The sequence below is a fragment of the Cydia pomonella genome, chromosome 13 (assembly GCF_033807575.1).
Source record: "Cydia pomonella isolate Wapato2018A chromosome 13, ilCydPomo1, whole genome shotgun sequence".
NCBI lineage: Eukaryota > Metazoa > Arthropoda > Insecta > Lepidoptera > Tortricidae > Cydia > Cydia pomonella.
The window spans coordinates 19,071,259-19,097,812 of record NC_084715.1 but is presented as its reverse complement, the minus strand read 5'-3'; the positions used below and the strand labels follow the sequence as shown (position 1 = coordinate 19,097,812).

The window sequence follows — 26,554 nt, the reverse complement described above, 5'->3', positions numbered from 1 at the left end:
CAACTTAAAAAGGCGCGAAATTTATAACCACGCCGCGCTGGTCCGTCAACATGTCGGCTCGGCGCGCGGAAGCCTATCGTAGCCGATCTAGTGAGCGATAGATACCTCGCCCCGCCCGCGCCCCCCGCTCAGCTTCGCAAGCGCTGTTTGTCTTTTCTTTCAAATCATTCATTTGTTTGTTTATCGTGCACATAAATTAGATGCGGACAGTACATGAATTTAATTATAGAATAAAAGTTATTATGACTTCAAAATGAGTGAAAAATGTTTGATATGTGTACTGTACTGACTTAGAAACAGAGAAAAAACGAGGAATTGAGCAGCTAATAACTGCGAGCAAATAATCTTTCTTGGTGATGGGAATGTTAAATATTTCTATGGGAAGGAGGAACTACGTTTCCATAAAAAGTGTAGATTATACATTGAGTCGAAGGCTATACCGGCGTACAAAAGACTAATGGAGGTGGCATCAGAGGGCTTACCGCGAACCACGTTCGACGTGTTGCCTCCCTGTCATACTTACGTACGAATTTACAAGTGCGACAGAGAGGTAACACGTCGAACGTGGTTCGCGATAGGCCCTCAAATGTACAGCCAAGTGACGATGATGAAAATTACATTTTCAAAACTTTTGTCTTTTGTTACCATTGTGTTAGCCGCCTGTACTTACTTTCAACATATATTAGTAGTTTATGTTACTGCTACATAATAAAAGGCATTAAAATACACGAGTGTGGGCTTAGGAAACGAACGAAGTGAGTTTCTTAAAAAGATCACACGAGTGTTTTAATGCCTAATTATCTTATACCTTTAAACGAGCAATTCTTGTATATATATATTTCCGGGATCTCGGAAACGGCTCTAACGATTTTGCTGAAATTTGGTATATGGGGGTTTTTGGGAAAACGCGTGATTAGTCTTATGTTTCGATCTAGATTAGTCTTATGTTTGGGAAAAAGCGTGTTTTCGAGTTTTCATGCGTTATTCTTTCGACGCAGAATATGGTCGCTAATTTCGTGTTGCCGGCCACTGTCCGTCTGGTCCAGCGGGTTAAGACGCGGACTGCTAAACGAGTGTTACGGGTTCGAATCTCGCCTGGTGACTAACTTTTGTTTTTTTTTATATGTTCAATTTTATATATAATTTTATATTTTTATTGTTTTAGACAAGTTTAATTTAGTAAAAGAATGTAGTTAAGATTATCACCTACCACCATATTACAATAAATAGTTAGTTATAACCGAGCAAAGCTCGGTCGCCCAGGTACTGTATAGTTATTGCAGGTAGTTCGCAATCACATTTTTAGCACAGGCATTATAAGAGAGGTATGGGCATTGTAAATGTCATCTGACTCTGTGTGGTAGGGCACAGCACAGCGGATGTCATTCCAGATCTAGAGCAGAACCCAACTGGGGAAGTACCTCCACCTTACAGAAAATCGCAGCCAAATAACACTAGACCCTACTCATAGTGTTGTGTTCCTGCCGGTGAGTAAGGTTGCCAGAGCTCAACGAGGGGTGGGAGGGTGTTAGGGTCGGCAACGCGCATGTAACTCCTCTGGAGTTGCAGGCGTACATAGGCTACGGATACTGCTTACCATCAGGCAGGCCGTATGCTTGTATGCCACCGACGTAGTATAAAAATAAATTTAAAAAAACACACAATTAAAATATTTCATACGACATGCGCTAATTATTTGTCTCAGTGTAAACAAAAATATATCATAATTATGATATCAATTTTCAAATTCAAAATGGCGGACATGTTTTATAACTTATTTTAAGAAATTATGAGTAGTTTAAGACTTTAAAAAGCAAGAAATTGTTTCTTGCTTCTGTTTGTATATGTATCATGTAGTATTTGATGTTTTCATTATTTTTGAAAGTCCTCAGGGTGCCGATTACGAAAATGACATCCATTATGGAGCCAAGATGGCGGACATTCATTTTTCTTAAAAATCGGTATGGGTGTCATCTCCGAGGTTCTTCGAGGTTCCGATTACGAAAATGACGTCCATTTTGCAATCCAAGATGGCGAACATTATTTTTTCTTAAAAATCGATATGGGTGTCATATCCGAGGTTCCTCGGGGATCCGATTACGAAAATGACGTTCATTTTGAAATCCAAGATGGCGGAATTTTTTTTTTTAAGTCAATATAGGTGTCATATCCGAGGTTCCTCGGGATTCCGATTACGAAAATGACGTCTATTTTGAAATCCAAGATGGCGGACATAAATTTTTCTTAAAAATCGATATGGGTGTCATCTCCGAGGTTCCTCGGGGTTCCGATTACGAAAATGACGTTCATTTTGAAATCCAAGATGGCGGACATAAATTTTTCTTAAAAATCGATATGGGTGTCATCTCTGAGGTTCCTCGGGGATCCGATTACGAAAATGACGTTCATTTTGAAATCCAAGATGGCGGAAATTATTTTTTCTTAAAAGTCGATATGGGTGTCATATCCGAGGTTCCTTGGGATTCCGATAACGAAAATGACGTCTATTTTGAAATCCAAGATGGCGGACATTAATTTTTCTTAAAAATCGATATGGGTGTCATCTCCGAGGTTCCTCGGGGTTCCAATTACAAAAATGTCGTCAATTTTGGCGGTTCTTGTTGGTGCAGATTTCAAAAATAGAGACCATTTTAGAATGAAAGGTGGTTGATATCACGGCTACACACATCGACACCCATTTCAAAAAGTAGCGTCCGCCATATTTATTTTCAAAATAGATGCCATATTTGAAATCCACACCCCTAAAAACCCAGAAAACAACACCCATGACGACTTTTTCAAAAAAGTGACGTCCCCCATCTTTATTTCCAAAATGGACGTCATTTGTAAAATTAGTACACATACATCATACAACATGAAAACTAAAAACATTTCCATCCTCTTTTGGGCAGTTGTGTAAGTCTGTGATAACCCTAGGTAGGTACGGAGACCTTGAGCGGTGTCGGCATTTACGCAAACATCAAAGGCGTCGGCCCACTGTTACTTTTTACACTGTGCTTTTAGTGTGTAAACGAAAACGTCACATGATATATCAAAAGAAAAGTTACTTTATCTTATACCTTTAAACGAGCAATTCTTGTATATATATATATATATATATTTCTGTGATCTCGGAAACGGCTCTAACGATTTCGCTGAAATTTGGTATATAGGGGTTTTTGGGGGTATACAATCTATCTAGATTAGTCTTATGTTTGGGAAAACGCGTGTTTTCGAGTTTTCATGCGTTTTTCTTTCGACGCAGAATATGGTCACTAATTTCGTGTTGCCGGCCACTGTCCGTCTGGTCCAGCGGGTTAAGACGCGGACTGCTAAACGAGTGTTACGGGTTCGAATCTCGCCCGGTGACTTTATATGTTTTTTTTTATATGTTCAAGTATATATATAATTTTTTAATTTTTATTGTTTTACACAAGTTTAATTTAGTAAAAAAAAAATTACCTATGTAATAAGAGAAATCGACAATACATTGTGTTACTCTGTGACAAGTGCTGTAAGGTTAAAATCGATGGTAAATAATAATAATTGTCAGTTCACATTTTACTTTTTAAGTTTATGTAGATTATCACCACCATATTACAATAAATAGTTATAACCGAGCAAAGCTCGGTCGCCCAGGTACTATATTACTAACTGTACTAGGTTGCCTTTTTAACAAGTTGGTCCAGTCCATGGTTGCCTACATTTTATATAAAAATCGGTTAATCTAGGCGACCATTAACTGGACCAACTTTTTTAATACGGCAACTTTCAAATAAGCTTTCATTTGATATATCATACGATGAAATAACAAACAAAAAAACTATCCGTACGCAATCTTACAAGGCAACCTACTTGAAATGTATCACTGTGAATTTTGGTCTTACATTTATTTCTTATCAGAAATAAATAACATGAGGGTGCATATACCTTATAACGTATCTCTATATAACTATCGGTTATCAATATTAGCATTAGCGGTTAACAACAACATTCCCCTTTAAACAAATAACTATCGCGAGGAAAATACCAAGTCCAAACATCTGAAAAAAAATCGGAAAAGAAAAGCTGCAACTGGCTTTTAAAATGGTACAAGGAAGGGTGGTCATCTGTATGAGAATGTGTTTTTTTTGTCTCTATTTGACCCAATGGTTGACTGGTAGAGAATGCCTTTTGGCATTAAGTCCGCCATTTGTTTTTTTTTTGTTTGTGCAATAAAGTTTAAATAAATAAATAATATTCATGTAACGCGATAACGAATTCTACGTGAACGAAACCGCGGGCAATACCTATTATAGTAACAACAAAATAACAATTTTCTATTGCTATTAATTTAAAACACGCTTTAGGAATTTTTTTGATGGACCGTAGACGCAGTCAAGGGACCCCGCTCCCCACTACCGTTGTTCGCTGCCTCCTGCCACAGCGCGCGGCGCGCGCAAACTTGCCGCGCGTTTGAAACGTAACGTATATATATAAGCAAGGAATGCATACATATCAGTAATGAGTGTCGCCGTGATTTTATATTTCTAAATTTTTGTTTAGTAACTGAGATCATTGTTGATGATCGATTATTATTAACTCTACAAACTTTAATTCAATATTAGCTATACTGCTTAACCTGAAATCAATATCTAGACAAGCACATTGTCTACATGTCTAACTTTTTACTAGAATACTAAGTTGATCGATAATATCGTAATTTTGCAATATCAGCAACTCTAATTCTATATTTACAAAATAACTCGTGTTTTTACGTTTACCAGAAAGCAGCTGTTCCAAATTTCTAAAAACTGAAAATTGTACATAAATTGAAGTGTTATTCGATATGATAAAGTTTTCTGTAACTTTAATTCTATATTTACTTAGTTATTAGCAAAAATTAAAATATTTAAATATAACCGAAAGCTCAACCTTAAAATTTCTAACTTTTTACCAAAGTATTATTTAACATACTCCCAATGACATATCAAAAAAGAAAAAAAACTTTAATATTATCGAAACCCATTTTTGTTCAACCGCTGGTCTAATATTCAATGCAATTATTTACGTATGTACTTTCGGATCAGGAGATCCGTACGCTAAAATATATTTTTTTTGTAAAAAATACTTCGTATAGATAAGAATGGATAATCTGTGGAACGTTCAAGATGATTAACTGTACAGATCCTAATTTAAAAATACTTACCCCCTTATTCATAGACGTCTACTAAAGTTACGATGCCGCTAATAATCGTTTGTCCCTTTCCATCATACCAATACGTCGGAAAGGGACAAACGATTATTAGCGGCATCGTAACTTTAGTAGACTTTATGAATAAGGGGGTTAATATTTAAAACCACAGTTGTCTTTATTTAACAACTTTCGCATATATTCAGATTTAACTGACTATCTATCACTGTTTCTATTTTCTGATGCAATCTATATCTACTAGCTGTCAAAAGTGACAGATCTGAATTAGTGATGTTCCATGGACCATCACTAATTCAGATCTTTATGGACTCTACAATCACGACTATTTTACAAAAGTAATAAATTTACCTGATCATTGTCTTTTTCCGGTTAATTTCATCGTTCTCCTTGAGTGGGTTAGCCAAAAAAAAAATATTTTTTACAAGCTTTTATTTAAATTGTATGTATGTTATTTTGTTAGTGTCCAATTTTGAAAGCTAAATTTAACATCTTACCGATTTCTGATTAGGCTGAAAATTTGCATACATATAAGTGGGGTGACGATGCAATTTTATGGTAACATCGAGCTGATCTGATGATGGAGACAGGGGGTGGCCATAGGAACTCTGTGATGAAACTACGCAACCTAATCGTGTTTGGAGTTTTTAGAATTGCCTCGATGAGTATTAGTTGCCCGTGGTAAGAAAAGCACACTCAGTCAGCGACAAAAACGTGAACCTATCAAAACAATTTTTTGCCAAAACTTATTTTTAATATATTTTATTTACAATAACATTATACATGATGGATATATATAGTGCGTGTTAATACTATAACTAGCTTAAATCTAAAATAGTCCCTAGAGGCATTGTAGGTACCAAGTATGCTGGCGGCATATCCTCATTGTATCGCAATACTGATACGTTGTGCGAGGAAACCGCCAGCTATTCAGTCACCAGTTACGTCAACCAGACAAGATACATATAATATATATATATAAGTGGTTTGAAGCCACGGCCTCTTTTTGGAATTGGAAATCGCCCGCTTTACTTAAAGCTACTTAATATAAATTTACAGAAATGTCGCATTCTCTGGGCAGACAGCGAGACGGCATTAATGGCGTGTTATGGCCGCCTCATGGTATTTTGCAGCGGCGGTGACATTCGCAAATATCACGTCGATTAGAGTTTGGCGTACGACAACTTATTTAGCAAGACGTCTCTATAGCAGTAGCAAGGCATTCATAGAACTAGATTTCTACTAGCTTAGGTAGTTATTACTTATCTTATTATAAGACAATACCTTGTATAAGCTAGAACTTTTGAATATATGTTTGTATGGGATGCTTCCCGCACAGTCTTAAGATGATATAGTTGATAATGATAATTGATAACTGCAGTTTCCACCGATATAACGATTTATTGATAACATGATAAAAATGATACAATTATTGAATACACTCCGCGGCGGTCGGGCATGTACTGTCTCATATAGGTAAAATAAATGCTGACTGACGGAAAGTGCTGATGAGCGAAATGTTAATCCTTGTACGGACCGTACAATGTTATTGAAATTACTTTGGAATGCCTATTGTACGTCTATTAACATTAGAAAAAACTCCGCAGAAGGGATGCGTGTGGATATTTAACGGGTAGGTACTTAATGCTGTATATTATATCAAATAGCATTGTGATTAATTACTCACTATTCACTTCAAAACGTTACCACATCTCAAAACCTTACCTGTAATACTAAAAACCGGACAAGTGCGAGTCGGACACGCTCACCAAGGGTTCCGTACAAATTTGTAGGTATATCTATATTTTTTATGATTTAATTACAAATGTATACACCGTGTCCAATAAGTTCGAATACAAACTTTTAGCACTTGCTGTATAGACATACGGATCGCTGGATATAAAATTCTTATTTTAATTTAAAAAGTATATTGACATAAACATAGTACTATAATTTCATGAGTCACGTATTTTTAGTTTGGCTTGAATACACGATGAAGTACGTTCGTGAAGAAATTATTAGAAAATTCCTTAAAGGCGACAGGCCATGTGCTATATTCAAGGCGTTACAACCGCATGGAATTAAACGGAATCTGGTTTATACTACTATAAAAAGGTATAAAGAGATCTCTTCTACAGAGGACAGGAAAAGATCCGGTCGGCCCCGCTCAGCTAGAACTGAAAAAGTGGTAAAGGCTATAAGAGAGCGAATTCGGCGGAAAAAACACCGATCTATTAGAAAATTAGCTGCTGATCTGAAAATTTCCAGGGGATCTGTACATAATATATTGAAAAAAGATCTTGGATGTCATGCTTATAAAAAACGAAAAGTACATGGCATTTCAGATGCAACCAAGAAAAAGAGAGTAGAAAGATGTAGCACCATACTTTCTTGGCACGCAGGTGACGAATTTGTTTTCTCAGACGAGAAACTCTTTTGTTAGAGCAGCCTCATAACGCCCAGAACGACCGGTTGTGGGCAGCACGGATAGAAGACATTCCAGAGTATGAAAAGAATGTGCCTAGGTTCCAGAGCTCACCATCAGTGATGGTTTGGGGTGCTCTTTGTAAGAGGGGCAAACTGCCTCTAGTTTTTATTGATAAAGGCGTCAAAATCAATGCGGCATACTATAAATCGGAGGTTTTGGAGAAAAATGTTGCCCCAAATTTAAAAAATATGTTTGCAGACGATTATTATGTTTTCCAACAAGACGGAGCTCCGTCGCATACGGCAAACGCTGTTCAAGCTTGGTGCAAGGCTAATTTGACCGATTTTTTGCCGAAAACTGAATGGCCACCAAGTTCTCCAGATTTAAACGTACTAGATTATTTCGTATGGTCATACATGCTCTCGAAACTAAATAATTATAAAGTCGCAAACCTGAGCTATTTTAAAAAGGTTATCATGCAAATATGGGACGATATGCCGATGGATGCGGTGCGTGCCGCTTGTGACTCTTTTGAGAAACGTTTGAAACTTGTAAAAAAAGTTAAAGGTGGAGTTATTCCAAAACATTTGTTGTAAATATTGTATATAAATGTGGCTTTCATTTAATATAATTTTCATAACATAAACTACGCGTAAATTTATTTTATTAAGGATCATAACTGTATTCGAACTTATTGGACACGGTGTAGTTTTCTGTACTTGTAGTATAAGACGATATCACTTACCTCGTTCTGGGTCAACAGAAATTACCCTATAAATTTTGATTCCCTTGAGTGTCGAAATATCTTCGAAGAGGGTCTTGACAGACAGACGGCCGACAAAGTGATCCTATAAGGGTTCCGTTTTTCCTTGTGAGGTATGGAACCCTAAAAAACGTAAACTCTTAATTGTACCAACACGGATAGAAATAGAAATAACCTCTGTCATAACCCAGGCTATATTGTTACCTATCGCAGAATAACATTCCGGACATTCCGGGTGGAATAATGGTTTGTTTTCCCCATTATCTAGTTACAGTTTAATGAGATCATAGGGTAAACATAACCGTTTACTTCGCTAATTGTTCATTTATCGGCTTTTATCGGAGGTCGTTCAATATATAAAGCGCTGGTGACCTAGCGGTAAAAGCGTAAGTACTTTACGACTTGCAATCTGGAGGTCGTGGGTTCAAACCCCGGCTCATATACCAATGAGTTTTTCGGAACTTATGTACAAAATATCATTTGATATTTACCAGTCGCTTTTCGGAGAAGGAAAACATCGTGAGGAAACCGGACTAATCCCATTAAGGCCTAGTTTACCCACTGGGTTGGAAGGTCAGATGGCTGTCGCTTTCGTAAAAACTAGTGCCTCGCCAATTCTTGGTATTAGTTGTCAAGCGGACCCCAGGCTCCCATGAGCCGTGGCAAAATGCCGGGACTGCGCGAGGAAGGTGATGTTCACAACAATCGGAGATAAGAAGGTTCTGGAAAGTAAGCTGCAAAGATAACTGACCCCCCTCGCAGGGGTCGGTACCTACAGTAATATTAGCCGAACTGTACCTACAATAATACTAGACTGTCTTAGAGTTTCTGTGTCAGTAACTTGATACATCAGATGCTTTCACTTCTGATATTGTTTTCACTTGTACCCCGATTTAATATTTTCATCTACTCGTAGACTCTAGAGCATTTAGCCACATTTTTATTACTAATGAGTAATTATTTACTTATCCGATAAGTCATTTTCACTTTGTTTACAGTTCCACTACTAACAAGTTACTTGTAACAATTACTAATTATTTGTTTATCATTAACTAAGATCGTCGATCCGTGCAAGTCGGTCAGTTAACCTTAACTTCTCAGTCGGTTATTGTTGACGTCTTGTAGATACTATTTTACTACTAGTTACCTAGTAGTATTACATATTATGTGGAAATACCTAATGTGTGACACGGTACAGTAGTGAACACGTGGTGATTGTGATAGTGGCAGTGAATATGGGTTACAGTGTTGATAATGATGCAAAATTTGGAACATTGTATAGAATACATACACTGCGGTAAGACCATTACACTATTTAAACTGCTAAATTATGAATGTTTGTGACTTTCATGATTTTTTTACATTTATTCACCTTTAACAAGATATCCAAAAATGTCGCCGAGCTTACAGACTAGATTCAAAACTTTTGTTATGAAAAAAGTCAAAAACTCATTTCGCGAGCATAGCGATTATATTATGAATAAAGGATGTTTGACAATGATAACGTCCTGCATTAGAAATATTGCATCAAATTTCTATAAGAAATTACCTACTGTATGTTATTTTATCTTTTTTTTATTCTATATTAATTTAAATTGTATTTTTTTTATGCATGTTAGTTATAAGATGTAAGTAATGTTTTGAAAAGATGTGTGCCGCCGAGTTTCTTGCCGGTCACATGTTGGGATATCCTCCTATAATTTAGGAGGGATTTAAATCTTCTCGGGTCAGAGGTGTAGGGCTAGAGCCGGTGTAGCTTTATTTGACGTTCATAAGCGCATTGTAATATGCCTACTTGGAAAATAAACTATCTTTATTTCTCCTGACGTTTCGGACTTGACTTTACGTTCGTGGTCGTTAGTCTTTTAACCTACCTAGTATCTGAACTATCAGAGTTTCGATTTGTGAACCTTTCTAGCTACATGGGCTATAGAGTTTAGAGTCTTTAGGTGCCCGCCCGCGGGGCTCCACACTCAGGTAGGCCCCGCAGGTGTAAAATAAATAAATAAAATATTACATAAACATATACCTACCATTCTTCTTATTTATACATATTGTAAATAGGTACTTAATTATGTATTCAATATTTACACACTCAGAAATACATAACTACCAACCAATTTGTTGGCGGCATCGTGGCTTTAGTACGCGTTTATGAATAAGGGGGTTAATGTTTAAAGATAAATTAAGATTACTGATCACCTGTAAGAACTGTCGTTGTAAATTGATTCTACAGTCTCATACATAAGGTCGATATTTAAACGATAGATACAATAACAGCTTCGACAGGAAAATATAACTAAGTATGTAATAATAGTATTAAGAAAACGCGGATCGGTCCGCGCGATCTCGCCAACTATTACATTCTAGAGGTTTTCAATAGTGGCTTATTGTGTTAAACTTTGTTTCAAAAATTAATAGTGAATCAATAAACTAAAAAAAAACTACAACGAGAAAAATACCTTTAGACGCTAAGTACGCAACTTGTAAATAAAAACAAATGTCCATACAAGGATCAAAACTCAAGGTCACCATCGTCATTTCTGGCAACCAATAGGCTAAACAAGTCACAACTCATACCCTTCTAACCCAATCCATGGCTTGTTCCAGATTGCTGCGGCCAGTTTCGGTGGCCGGCACGATGGAACACGCGCTGCAACACCGGGAGCGCGTCGGCGTGCAGGACTTCGTGCTGCTCGAGGACTATCATTCTGAGGCCGCCTTCATAGACAACCTGCGCAAGAGGTTCCACGAGAACATTATTTATGTGAGTACTGAAGAATTGAAGGCTTGAGCACATTGCTGCAGTGGATATCGGAGCACGAGCTGCACCTAAGAGGGAAGCATACTTTGATTTATATGTCGATCGCTTCAACATAATATATTCTAGGTTTATAGGTTTCGCGAAAAAAATATATGTTGCAAATATTATAAAAAAAGGAAAACCTACCTATAAACCTAGTATTTTATTATGTCAATAACATACTAAAAAATCATTGAGAATGGAAAATATTTAGAAGTGGAAAAACGTTAAGTATCCGATTTTAGTAGTAGTAGACTTTTAACGTAAAAATATAATATTTGTATTGTGTGGTTCCAAGTGAAATTAAGGGTGTAATCTCATAAGTGGATTAGTCGAATGGTGCGGCCGCCGAAGCCTTTGAACCTCCACCAAATTAGTCGGTTGCAAATCTGTGCCCTTTTGTGAAAGGTGTAAAGTAATTATGTGGCAGCGAAGCACTTAAAACCTTTACAAACAAAAGAGCTCAGACTAGACAGTCCAGGTAAATGACCTAAAGGTCTGTCTAAAATTACTTTTTTACCGCCTTCAAAAAGAGGAGGTTGAACTGGCCCGTGTATTCAAAGCAACGCACACGCGCACACACGCACGCACGCACGCACGCACGCACGCACACACGCACGCACGCGCGCGCGCGCGCGCACACACACACACACACACACACACACACACACACACACACACACACACACACACACACACACACACACACACACACACACACACACACACACGCACGCACGCACACACAATATTTAAAAAATGCCCAATCAGGAAACTTTGGACGCTGTAATAAGATCCCCACACAGCATAATGCCGTAGCAATCGCCCATGGCGTTGGTTTTCAGTGGGGATCTAACATAAAGCTACAAAATATTTGAAGCGCCCCATCACATATTACCTACGACAATCTTAACTTAATAGGGAATACACGAATAAACATGAATTGTCCATTGTCCTACAGACATACATCGGCAACGTGCTAATCTCCGTGAACCCTTACAAGAACCTGCCCATCTACACCGAAGAAAAGATCCAGCAGTATTACAAGAAGGCCTTTTTTGAGGCACCTCCACACGTGTAAGTTCCCTTAAGTATCTATGTTTTAGATAGAAACAATAAATATATTTATATAATGGTCGCCACAATAAACACTGTTGCGCTCTCATTTAACGCACTCTGCACTTAATTTGCCAGATCGCCCAGGTGCGTCTTTCCTCGTAGAAGTCCTAAAATTTTCAACGAAGAGTGATAAAATATCATCGGTATCGGTGACATGAGGGTTCGACCTTACATAGAGAATACAGATGGAGCAAACTAAGCTAAGGGAACCCATCTTGAATTTATAATCATTTTGCCTGAAAATTCCTACTGGTTTTATAGAAGCTCACAGTATATGTCACAGTACTGAGTCCTTAAATTGTAACTTCCACCTTTACGCGGATGATTTACAGATTTACGCAGCGGCTAGCATTGATGATTTTTCATCTTTAGTTGATAGAATAAATGGCGACCTTGAGTCAATTCGTTGCTGGGCGAATAAGTTTGGTTTGAAAGTTAATACAAAAAAATCGCAAGCAATTGTCATTGGTGGTCCTTATTTTGTGTCCAAATTGTCAGAGATGGTGGTACCCAAAGTGCATTTTGACGGAACAATTATCCCTTTTTCTTCTACAGTTAAGAACTTGGGTATCATCATTGATCAAACCTTGTCCTGGTCAGCTCATGTTTCTGACATTAGCAATAAACTTTTTGCGTCTCTCCACTCACTAAGGCGTCTTCAAAATTTCCTTCCTCTTCAAACCAAAATAACTCTCGCATGTTCACTTTTACTCCCGTTGTTAGATTACGCTGATACTGCTTTCTTGGACCTTAGTGAGGAGTTACTGGACAAACTCGAGCGATTGCAAAATATTTGTATTCGATACATTTTCGGTCTACGTAAGTTTGATCATGTATCCCAGTTTCGATCTCAACTTGGCTGGCTTCCGATTCGTCGCCGACGAGATGTGCATGTCCTATCATTGCTTTTCAATGTTCTATTTAATCCTGCTTCGCCACCTTACCTTTCCGAAAGGTTTAGTTATTTAGCTGCTGGTAGTGGTCATCGCCTTCGATCAAGCACCAATCTTTTACTCACGATTCCTTCCAATACGACGCGCACATACAAGAAATCCTTTACTGTCCATGCTGTCAAGTTATGGAACGAGATTCCGGTGTCCGTGAGGCAATCCCAATCTGTAGCATCACTCAAGGAGAAGCTTAAAAAATTGTGGCTTTCCGATACTTTGGTTACGACTTCCTAGTTCCATTGAGTACTTCTACTTTTTTAATTTCCTTTACTTTTCTGGTTCGAATTCATATTTATTTATATTATATATTGAATATATATTTTTTATATTTTTTATGTATGCATTATTTTATGGTTATTTTTCTATCTATGTATATTTGTAACAATGTGTATTCAAAACGTGCATTTCATTAATTTCAGTGATTGTACACTTTTGTTTGTGTTTGTCATTCATTCACCGTTACTTCTGTTTTACTCATTTCCTCAAAGGTTAACTGGAAGAGATCTCATACAGGGATAAGTTCGCCTTTGTTGTATTTAATTTACTCTGTAACTGTGTTTTTCGTGTTTTTATTTCTATGTACAATAAAGTATATACATACATACATACATACATACATATATTCTCAACATTTATTTGTATAAAATATGCATTCTCAGGGATCTTCGCTACGGTATGTTACGTATTACTTACCAAGAGGGCTCAAATGCACATAATGTACTACACTTAAACATGTTTATATAGTTGATCGAAATCGACAAGATGTAAACACTCAGCACTCGAATCGTAAACTAAGATAGTATATACATAGATTGTTATGCAATATTTAAACCCTAACGTTATCCGACGAAGGACTAATAAATTTTCCACGGCTGTTTACATTTAAAGGATTTTGAATTAAATATTAGCACTGGTTAAAATTTAATTCTGGATGTCAGTAATGTCATACATATCCGAAATACACGGAATACAGCATAGGTAATAGCAATGGGATAGGAACATCACCAACCAGGTTAAAAAGGTACGTGGACCAAACCATTCGCACTTATTTTCGCAATTCTATTCGCTATTGATAGGGTTCCCATTTTATCGGAACTTTCCATCATTCTTCAACCAAAAACAGGTCGTATAGAATGTATTTTATTAATGTGTATATGAGTTACAATCACGCTAAGCTACCTATTCACAAACCATTTTGTGTCGACTGGGATCGCTTTCTTAGTATAACTAAACTGATTATAATTATAGGTACAATGTGCAATGTTGGTGGATAATTAAAAGTCACTTTTTATCGATGAAAACTGTGTATTTTCACTAAAAAACGGATATTAATTACAGAGCGATGTTAACCGTGGAGTTGTTGAGAAAGAAGAGAGTGAGTGAGTCGGCGAATGGATACAGTAATAAAATCATTCGGTCGTATACATGGTTGCGTTCAGAAACAGCAAAGTTTTGACAGTTGATGACGATGCCGTCGATGCCCTATGGCTCTCTATGTTTTCTGGTAACTGAATTGTCAAACGTCTACTAACATCAGAGTTACCGCATAGTGTACAGAAGCCTCATCGCACGCGCTATCTTCTTAAACGGTCAACTTTAAACTACGAATTTATGCTAGATTCTACAATCTTCTCCCGGTGAGTCGTAATATCTGCCAATTGGCGGTCAGACTGAACGTTGTCTGCCAACGGCAAAGTGAATGGCCATGCGTTGTTAATCGACAACAATAAAGATTATGCCGATTTCACAGTGAATCTGCTTTATTTATTATAATTTACTTCAGATGAATCGAACGCTTCAGAATAACTGATTAGTAAGAACATTCCCCGTTATAATCGGCTAGTTGATATGTCAAGCCCGATCCCAAAAGCTCGCAAAACGTCACAACCCCCAAAAAAGTTGCCGACGATACGATCCTTCCAGACGCAAATGTCGATCCCTCATTGACTCATAGACTAGTATAATCAAAAGAGATAATTTTTAGGAAAAAAAAACCCACTCCAATGAGAGAGACCGGTGAAAGAAAGATTATTGTTGATTTTGGATTCATACAATGAAATTAAAAAAATTGTCTTGAAAATCTAATAAGCGATAAGGCCGCCTGTTGTTTACCTCTATCTTCATGTTTTTTATGTGTTTCCATGTACATTATTTTCAGAGGTTGTGCAATAAAGAGGATTTGTATTGTATTGTATTGCTTAACAAACACAGCTAAGAGGAGAAATCGCCAAGTGGGAACTATGCGTCGTTGAAGAGTTCCATTCTGATCATCATCTTGATTTGTTAAAGAAAATACAAAAATCACTATATGGATACTTTTAACAAAATGTGTCTTGAAAAACCTAATTTGCTCGATAAACATAACGAAGACGCCAAGCGGGAACGGGAACTGTGCGTCGTTGAAGAGTTCCATCAACAGTTCCTCTTCATCAAATGTCACTTTTTTAAATGTAAATGCTTGATTAAAACGCATACAATACAAAAAATAATGTCTTTGTATATTATTTTTTGTATTGTATGCGTTTCAATAAGTTAGTTTAGATATATTATATTAAAAATGTTATATTTTATTTTAATTATATATAAAGCGTTCCCTCGATTCCTCATGGATCCCATCATGAGAACTGAGTTTTGACAAAAACGGGACCAATCTATATATATATATATATATATATATATATATATATATATATAGATACAAGCAAAAAAATAATTTTCAAAATCGGTTCAGAAATGACGGAGTTATGAAGTAACAAACATGAAAAAAACATACAACCGAATTGAGAACCTTCTCCTTTTGAAATCTTGAAGTCGTTTAAATATAACCCTTCGCGTATAAGCGCTGCTTAAACCATCTATGAAGACGAATGGGGTCTGATGATGATGAATGATGTTGAGGATCTTTCTGTTTGCAGTTACGCTGGTTTACTAGAACGTTCGACATAACTCGAGAAGCAATGAGAACATGCGGCCTATTGTTGCAATTTCACAGCAAATCTGAGCAGATCGACCGTGGATTAGAACTGTTTCTAATAGACAATGCCGTACATGTATAGCTGTCCGGTCTTAGAAGATGTTTGTGGAAACAATGTTGTGACGAATTGACGCACCTGCTTATCACCAACCCAGTTGAAATATTAAATAATGGTTAATTATTAATATCTCGGGAAAAAGACACCTATATACAAACGTTGATACGCTATCACCAAACCGAACTGTCGAATTTGTACGTAATTTCAATATTTTTTTCTCCAAGATCCTTCCATAATTTTCAAGTACAATATGCGATGGTTTTCCGTTGCAAAATTTAACTCTGAACGTCTCTTCTCTGGGTTGGATGAAGACGAAATCCAGGATAGGGAAATGTGTGCATTTGGTTAGGAAAAAAAGGAGTGTACAAGTTTTTAAAGGGTCGGCAACGCGGCGGGCCGTATGCTTGTTTGCCACCGTCGTGGTATTAAAAACCAGCGCTAGGAAAGTGATTATTCTGATTATGATGAGAATGAGACTTCGATCAAAATAATTCAATTTCAGAACTGTGATTGTACCTACAGTCGAATTCACAAACATCTTTAAAAGCCAAAACTATATTTACACATCTCTAAGATACTGGCAATAAAGTCGTATAAGTATATTTTCAAAACTTTCGCTTTTGAAAATGTTTATTTGACCATACCTTAGTCAACATAATCTGTTTGATGGGTGGCAAATAATACGGTGAAAAATCCAATCAAAGTACAGCTATCGAAGAATCAGATAATTTTAGCTGATATGACTATAACTAATATTATCCGCCTAATTGGCCTTCCTCTGCGAGTGCTCTATGAAAAAATTAATTCTGTTCATACCAGTTTTACATTGTACGAGTATATATGCGTCACTCTGTTCTTCAACGTCCATAACATTTCCTTACGTTATTCGACTGCGTCGAGAGTCGAGTGTATTATCAACAATGATAAGACAATACGTTATTGGAGCCGGGACTCGATAGCCTCGATTAATGGAAGTTTCTAGTTCTATACGTTGTTACTATGAAGTCTAACATCGTATAAATACTTTGAATAAATCTACGGTTCTTTTCTGTCTGTCCATTCCTAAATGAGACACAATTCTAAATGCAACAAAACAGAGTAAGTAAGTAGTCTGTTTACTTTATCACCTGACAATCCGAAATAAGTAGGGTGCCGTACGAGTATGATATTATGGGTACCGATAAGGTTTCGTGTACGTAACGTACAAATAACCATGTCAAACAAACTTCAGTCCATACAATAAGTATGACGTGAGTATGACCCATTGGCCGAGGTTTTCGACAGTGATGCAGAGGGATAAGCTCTTAAAGGCGGCTCCGGTTGGTTAAATGCTCTAATTCTAATAGTACGGTCGCCAAATCTCAAAAGCCCTCTAGAAACACGATTTAATTGACTCGGCTCGGCCTTACCCACAACCGGTATCAATGTGTTCGGACAGTTCTCCTGATCACCGTACATGCGGTAGTAAAGCGGAAAAATGGTGGAGGGGATAGTAATGACGTCACAAAGATGGCGGCCGGACCTATTATTTTTGGCGGTGTATCTCGAAAACCACTTAACCGATTTTAATCATCGAGGTGTCAAATAATAGCTTATATTATGGAGATTATTTCCTTTTCTACAAACATTTACGTGAAACCTATAGGAAAAAAAAAATCACAAAAAACAGTTTTTTTATAAAATTATTTTTTTTTATTTTGTAAAAATCTCCGTAAATATTAGCATTTCGCAAATTTTATTTAATATAAAACATATTGCTTCATTATCAAGGAATATAATGAGCCTTAAAACATACAGATCGAGTAATAAACAATGAAGCTACACTCATTTATTTGCGAATGGGTAACGATAACTGGCTTTTACCGGTCGAAACTGTGGTGACTGTTACGATACGTATTGTATGGAATTTATAGAGTATCGGTTTTAATTACTGAAATTATAATGACAATTATAAAAACCAGACACAATAATGTTACCTTACTTCGACGTTTAGTCTCTTTTTTCGTCTTAATCATAGGTAGGTACATATTTCTTTTTACTTAAAAAATTTATACAGGGTGAACTTTTAACCACCAGTCATACTCTGCGCAGCGACTTTATAGGTCATACCTACTGAACAACTTTTACTATTAGTAGTCCCCAAGCCGCTCCGAGGCCAGATTTAATTGACTCAGCTCGGCCTTACCCACAACCGGTATGAATGTGTTCGGGCGTTTCTCCTGATCACCGTACATGCGGTAGTAAAGCGGAAAAATGGCGGGAGGGGACAGTAATGACGTCACAAAGATGGCGTCCGGACCTATTCTTTTTGGCGGTGTATCTCGAAAACCATTTAACCGATTGTATTCATCGAGGTGTCAACTAATAGCTTATATTATGGAGATTATTTCCTTTTTACAAACATTTACGTGAAACCTATAGGAAAATAATAATCACAAAAAACATTTTTTATTATACATTTGGTTGGTAGGTTTGTCTTATGTTTTAAAGCAGTAAAATCTTTCAAGTCGAAACACAGTATAAATATACATTTTGTTGTCTAATCTAAAAGTATGATGTTCATTGTTTAAGACTGATTAGTGATTACTGAATTAAATAACATGCTATTTGTTATTTTTGTTTTATTTTTTAAATCAGGTATTAATTTATTCACTATGTATCACTATACAGGCAAAATGTGTATCATAGTTGGTCTGTAAGTACTTACTACTTGTGTCGAATATAGGTATAAGATGAAATTTTAACCACCAGCCATACTCTGCGCAGTGACTTTACAGGTCATACTGAACAACTTTTATTATGGGACCAATGCCGAATCACGCAAGAAAATTTGGATCTGGAATGACACCCACTGGCTGTGCCCTACCACACAAAGCGAGATGACATTCACAATGCCCATACCTCTCTTTTGGACGTAGTTTAAGGACGTACCCGGGTCCATGACGCATGCTCGCCACACCGCTGCTTAAAATAAGCTGACGCACCGTAAATTGAACTGCGTAAAAATCGCAAAAAATATTACACGGAGATCTTATGGCAGACACCGTACCGGTGACGTAAAAGACGCAACTGTTTTGCGAACAAAAAAGATTCGCGTGAAGCACGTCACTGCGATTCCGTACCGTCACCGTTTTTTAAACAGCGGTGTGGGGAGCATGCGTCAAAAACGGTACGCATACGACGCGTCACTGCGATTCCGTATCGTGACCGTTTTTTAAGCTGCGGTCTGGTCGCACCTTGTATTGTATTGTATTCGGGCGATTTTTCCGCAACTCGACGACTTGCGCCTATTTTGCGTGATATGTTGGGGGTGGGCTAGTCCTGCCAGCCCAGCTCCTCGAGGAATCCTATCAAACCTTTGATGTTGAGTATTGAGTAGGACCTCGGGGAGGTCTCTCGGAGATCCGAGATGTTTAGCCCTGTATGGAGTCACTCCGCTGCATTCCAGCACCACGTGAGAGGCTGTTTCTTCTGTCTCCATGCAACCTCGGCACAGGGGACTGTCTGTGACACCTGTTGTGAAAAGATGTTTGTTAAATAGTCCATGACCTGTTATAACACTGGTTACCATACTCAGTCGGACCTTCCCTAGTTGCAGGAGCGCCCTTGTGAGTTTTCCGTTGATGCCAGGCATGGCTTCTTTTGCCTGTCTGCATCCAGTCTGGTTCAGCCAGTGTTCTGTGTGTAGTTTCCCTGTACGTGCCAGCAGCATTGAGCGTACCTTGCTAAATGGTATCGGGAGAATCGGTTCCGGACCAATCGCCCCCGCATTCGATCCTTGCCTGGCAAGCTCGTCCGCAGCATCGTTACCTCGGTATCCACTGTGTCCCTTGATCCATTGTAGGGTGATCTTGTTATTATGACATACCTCCATTAGTCGTTCGTGGCATTCGTGTATAAGTTTGGATGTAACTATATGGCTATTTAGAGCCATTAAGACTGCTCTACTGTCGGAGAGTATGCGAATGGAGGATCCTACTACCTTCCTTGCAGTGATGGCAGCCGCCGCGTTTATGATGCCCATGCACTCAGCTTGGAATACCGAGTTATGGGCTCCTAGCGGAGTGGTGATCGACATGTTCAGGTCTTCAGAGAAGGTTCCAGAGCCCGATCCGCTGTCTGTTTTGGACCCATCAGTGAAGATTCTCAGCTCCCGGGGATTGAGTCCTTCATGATTGTCGTCCTCATATAACTGTATTTTGTACCTTTTATCGAAGATAGCTTGTTTGTGAATCCGGTCCGTGCCTGACCTAAGCACTGGAAATTCGTCATACACCTTTTCCAGGCATTTTGTGTGAAGAGCTCCTGTGATGTTAGACCATATCTTGAGGGTTCGCAACCTTACCGCTGAGAGACTGGCCTCTTGCTGTATGTGTAGGTGCAGCGGTGGAAGGTTTAGCATGACCTCCATGGCTGCAGTCGGGGTAGACCTCGTGCAGCCAGTGGTGGCCGCGCATGCGAGCCTTTGAAGTCTTTGTAGTTTGTCTCGTACGTTGCCTAGGTTTGTTCAACCACCACCAAACCACCAACCCAGAGCACCGTAACAGAGTAAGGGGCGGATTATCGTCTTATAGAGCCAGAGGGTAATTTTCGGGTTGAGTCCCCACCTCTTACCAATCATCCTTCTGCACTGCCAGAAGACAACTCCCGCCTTGTCTATCCGTTTGTTGATGTGGTTGTTCCAATTGAGTTTATTGTCGAGAGTTAGTCCTAAGTACTTAACTTCATCGGACAGCTGTAGCTCAGTTTGGAAAAGTGTTGGTCTGGTAAAGTTGGTCGCACCTTTATATGGGACAGTCAAAATTTTTTTCGCGATTTCGGAATTGGTCCCATAGTAAAAGTTGTTAAGTATGACCTATATGCGCAGCGACTGCGCAGAATATGACTGGTGGTTAAAAGTTCACCCTGTATAAAATTTTTAAGTAAAAAGAAATATGTACCTACCTATGATTAAGACGAAAAAAGAGACTAAACGTCGAAGTAAGGTAACATTATTGTGTCTGGTTTTTATAATTTTAATTATAATTTCAGTAATTAAAACCGATACTCTATAAATTCCATTCAATACGTATCGTAACAGTCACCACAGTTTCGACCGGTAAAAGCCAGTTATCGTTACCCATGCGCAAATAAATGAGTGTAGCTTCATTGTTTATTACTCGATCTGTATGTTTTAAGGCTCATTATATTCCTTGATAATAAAGCAATATGTTTTATATTAAACAAAATTTGCGAAATGCTAATATTTACAGAGATTTTTACAAAATAAAAAAAAAATAATTTTATAAAAAAACTGTTTTTTGTGATTATTTTTTTTCCTATAGGTTTCACGTAAATGTTTGTAGAAAAGGAAATAATCTCCATAATATAAGCTATTATTTGACACCTCGATGATTAAAATCGGTTAAGTGGTTTTCGAGATACACCGCCAAAAAGAATAGGTCCGGCCGCCATCTTTGTGACGTCATTACTATCCCCTCCACCATTTTTCCGCTTTACTACCGCATGTACGGTGATCAGGAGAACTGTCCGAACACATTGATACCGGTTGTGGGTAAGGCCGAGCTGAGTCAATTAAATCTGGCCTCGGAGCGGCTTGGCGACCGTACTATAAACTAGCCATACATTTTGTGTATATATGTTATGGACCAAGTGATAAATTGGGCATTTTTCATAATGCCCGGGCATTATGAAAAATGCCCAATTTGAGATGGCAATGTGATAATAAATATGCAAATAATTAAATTGCCCGGGCATTATACATACTGCCTCTTACCTATTGGGCAAAGTAATAAAAATACATTTGTAATAGGTGTGGGTGAGCTCTGGATATGGAGAAGATCCGATTCTATTATTGTTAAAGACCGTTTCCCTAGAAGGAAACGTGTTTCTATGGAGTGATCCAGAACTCACCAAACTTCACTACTGAAAAGTTCACAAATACCTTCGGCTAACTACAATCATAGATAGGGTCGCGGTTCAGGCCACTATGGAGTGAGAATAGGTATCCAAAAATTTAAGGTAGGACGCCAGGATACTATCCTCATCAAGCGCATGACATATCCAAATGAAAATCCCAAATTTATTTAATACACACCTTTATTCCTTAAATATATATGACCCGCTACTGTCAACACGAGTTATTTATTAGTAAATAAGTAATACTAAATACTTCTTAGTGACACCACTATTTCTTGAAATTTACACTAAATACATCATAGACATCTCTGTGTTTACGGACAACAATATCAAAATTTGTCTTCCTAACATAACACTGTCTAAAGTAAAAGTTATGCCCCAACCTCCGGGGATGTTTAGCAGTAAGCAATTGCTCACAGGGATTACAGGTTACCTGTTCAGCGTAAAGAGTCCATATTTAACTAAAGGTATATTCATAAAAGTCTTAACTTCACGGACACTGCCAAGAAGAACGCTGCCACCGGATGGCACAGCCTTAGAGAACCAGGGTCCAGATAAAACCAGGGTCCAGAAAAAACCAGGGTCCAGGAAAAAACCAGGGTCCAGGAAAAAACCCTAAGAACAAAGAAAATGTTCTAGGTTAAAAAAATTATGTTTTAACACGTTTAGTTTTATAGAAAAATTATATTTTAAACTGAGGCACAGCGCGATTTAAATTACGGCAATGAAGCGATTAAATGACTTACCGGGGTTTATGCCGGGTCCATTATTTCCTATACCAACGACGGCGCCTGCAGACCGCGTGGCAAGACGAAGAGGTGGTTGACGTTACATTAGGTTTTGCTGGAAAATCCACATAAAACACTATATTAACCCATTTGCGAAAGGACACACTACCTCCGCCTTTCCTTCTTTATATATTTAAAAAGTGTGGAAACTCACCAAGTTATGTTAAATTGAAGGAAAAAGATTAGCAGCCGCCATTTTAGGTAGGCTCTAAGACTCTAAATTATGCACATTTTGGGACGAGCTGTAACAAAATTACATTAACGATTACTAACTTGAATTTACCACAGTTCTAGGAAATAAAACCTTCAAGTAGGTTACATACCCCTAAGATTGATTGCCGAAAGATTTTCTAATATCCTTCACATCTTGAAGATCGATCGAACAATGATTTATCAAAATTCCAATCCGAGAAACCATAGACAAACTGATGAATGAAAACCTACCCATTCAATGGATACGACGACTGACCGGTTTGACTCTCGGAATAATTCGAAACATCAACAATAAAAAGAGTTACTCATTTTGGGAAGCAAATAATACGGACTATATTAATAATTGGAAATTATAAAAAGATAAAAGAACCACAAGTATATGTTTATTGTCGTACAACAAGTGTGACCGACCGTCTGTTACGGAACCATGGACAAAAAAAAAACCAAATGACATTGACAGCCGTCAGTGTCTACCGCTGAAATAAACAACTGCTCGGTTTTATCGAAATCATACTGTTAATACGTGGTATTTCTATGTTTTAAAAGGTGTTTCAATTGTGAAATGTATATACCACAACGAAAACAAAGTGCCTGTGTCCTAGCACAACGCAGGAACACGACATGGATGCGCAAAATGCAACGGAGTGAACGCACAGACTGACCTACCGCTCCGGTAAGTTTTGTCCACTCAATATAGCTAAAAGCGTATATGTAAAGTTGAAAATATCACTACAGGTCTCAGTCCTTGACTGACCCACTATGACATCCGTGTCGAAGACATTTCAACTACCAAATCTTACCAAAACAAACATACCATTTTCTAACCTATAAAGTACCTATATAATATGCTACTCAGCTGTTTATAACACTGGGTGGATACCCCAAAGTGTTACACATTTTTCTATACTATTATTTTTAATATTAACATTAAAGTGAACGTAAAATTCCTTCGTTTCCCAAAATGCATTTACCTATGATTATACAACTAGAAATATAACCCAGAAGTAGCCCAAAGATGCTGCTACAAAACAACAACCCCTACAACCCTAGAAGATCCGATACTCCAGCATCGTGGCGCCGGTGCTGCGTAACTGATGGGTAGCGGTGGTTAAGGGATTCACCGCGAAGTTGGGCCGAACCGTCCACGCCAATCCGGTGAGGACAGGCTTTCGGTTCGAGCCCAAATCAGAAGAGGAATACCGTACGCTGTTCAAGCATCTCGAAAAATTGGACAATGCCGTAGAGTGGAACGTTTATGAGTTAGACTCGGAGAAGAAGATGAAGGTGGCGCTCCAAGCTTTACCAGCAGACACGCCACTAGACGAAATCAAGAACGCTTGCGTGGAGCTCGGATTCTCTGTAGAGCACATCAAGCAGATAAACGCCAGAGGGCAAGCCGGGCTGCGTTTACTTCTTGCAGCTCGCCGCCCCTCCCCCCCCACCCCTCGCGAGACTATACCGCGATCTACAGGGTGAACGAGTTTCTCTTCCTGAACTCCTTTATAATAGAAGCATGGAGGGGGAAATCTGGACCACCGCAGCCTCACAGCTGCCAGGGCTTCAGACACCATTCGAAGGACTGTCATAGTCCGCAAAAGTGCGTCCATTGTGCAGACCTCATCCAGCAACAAATGCCGCAGGCCAAAAGCAGAGCCCTGTACATGCGCCAACTACACGGGCTCTCATCTAGCCAGTTACAGGAGATGCCCCGTTTATCTGAGAGAGGCCCATAATTGGAAGGCGGGCATGAACGCACACACGGTCCGTAAGAAGGCGGGCCCGGTAACGAAGTCTAGCGTTGCAAAACCCACGGTGGAGTAGTCGGCGCCCGCCTTCTTGATGGCGCTGGCGAACGCCCCTACTCAAGGCGGCGAAAGAGACCAACCAGCAGCCACCAACACCACCAAAAAGGCTAAAAAGAAGACTAAGCCCACAGCTCCTGAAGCCGCAGCTCCAACTCCAGCAGCAAGTGACAAGGATCTGGCTGTAATATTATTATCGTAAGGTAATAAATTGGAATCAAATTTTCTGCGTTTAATCTTATATGTACATCTATAGCTCTATATAAGTTTGACAGCCAATCCCTGGCATCCGTAGTTATTGCATGCAGATTTTCATGCCTCCTGAAAAACGTCTCTTGGGGCATTCTTCCACAATGTGCGTAGTTGTTTGGTCTAGCGCACCACATTCACAGTTTGGGGAGGGTTTGTAACCCCATTTGTGGAGGTTGTGTTTACAGCAGCTGACGTTCGGACCTTATTCTGTTCACTGTAACTCAGATCTTTCGTGGCTCGTCTAGACCGGGTGGTTATTTTGTTGGATTGATCTCGATAATGTTGGAAAACTGAGTTTGTGCGCAGTACGAGTTCCAGTTCTCCATCCATTCCAGGTTAACGTAGAAACATACTGCTGGGCCCTGCGTGCGTTAGGGAGGCTACACAGTGTTTTTTTTGTTTTTTTATGTAGCTAACCAGAGTCCTCTCCTCCTACATGGTTGAGAGGATGAACCTGAAGAAGCTTGTCGACGCAGTATTCCTCGACACAGAGAAGGCATTCGACAAGGTCTGGCATGAGGGCCTGCAAGCCAAAGCTCTCAACGTCATCGGCCCCACGTCGAGTCATACACGTTGTCAACTCCTTCCTCACCAACCGACGCTTTCAAGTGGCAGTTGACCTCGCGAGAGTCCCACAAGAAAGCTATCTATCGCCATCTTGTTATGCCGGTACACCGATGATATCTCGGTGGTTGGCCGCGTCAAGCTGGGTCTGTTCGCAGATGACGCAGCGTACTACACGTCGTCCACCACACCAACCCACGCCTCACTAAAGATCCAGCGCTAGCTTGATGTCCTGAACGTCACCAAGACGCAACCGCTACTCACGAGAACAGCCCATGCGAGCAACTACTAGGCGAGGAGATATAGGGGCAGCACATGGCAAAATACCTAGGGGTCACACAGGGGCATCACAACGGAGCAACACACGGAGGAATTAGTGAGACGGGCTATAACTGCGCGTACCGTGCTTCGTCTACTGCTCCACAGCAGCCATCCCCCATACGCACAAAGCTGGGAATCTATAAGATAGACATGCGCGAAACAGTGCTTCAAAAAGTAATGCTATATCACATCACTTTTTCGAAAACGTAATGTTACACTGAGATATCACATCACTTATCACTCGAAACGAAACATTTACCCGAACGAATACAGCGCGCGGGCGCGCGCGTGATGGCAACATCACACTCATCACAGTCATCACAGTACTAACTATATTACGCAGCGAGTGTTAGGACTCTAGGGCGTATCATATCGGCGCGTCGATCTATTAGGCATTGCGTTTTGTCAC

General features: G+C 38.9%; 1 protein-coding gene across 3 annotated transcripts in view; it reads left to right on the top strand.

Annotated features, from left to right (window-relative positions):
- The window catches only part of LOC133524481 (unconventional myosin IC), a 107,571-nt gene that overhangs the window by 63,852 nt on the left and 17,165 nt on the right, over positions 1–26,554 (top strand). For all 3 annotated transcript variants that reach the window (XM_061860523.1, XM_061860524.1, XM_061860525.1), the window contains 2 exons: positions 10,993–11,149; positions 12,147–12,262. In XM_061860523.1, coding sequence (XP_061716507.1) covers positions 10,993–11,149; positions 12,147–12,262 — 273 coding nt within the window. The remainder of the gene's footprint in view (positions 1–10,992; positions 11,150–12,146; positions 12,263–26,554) is intronic.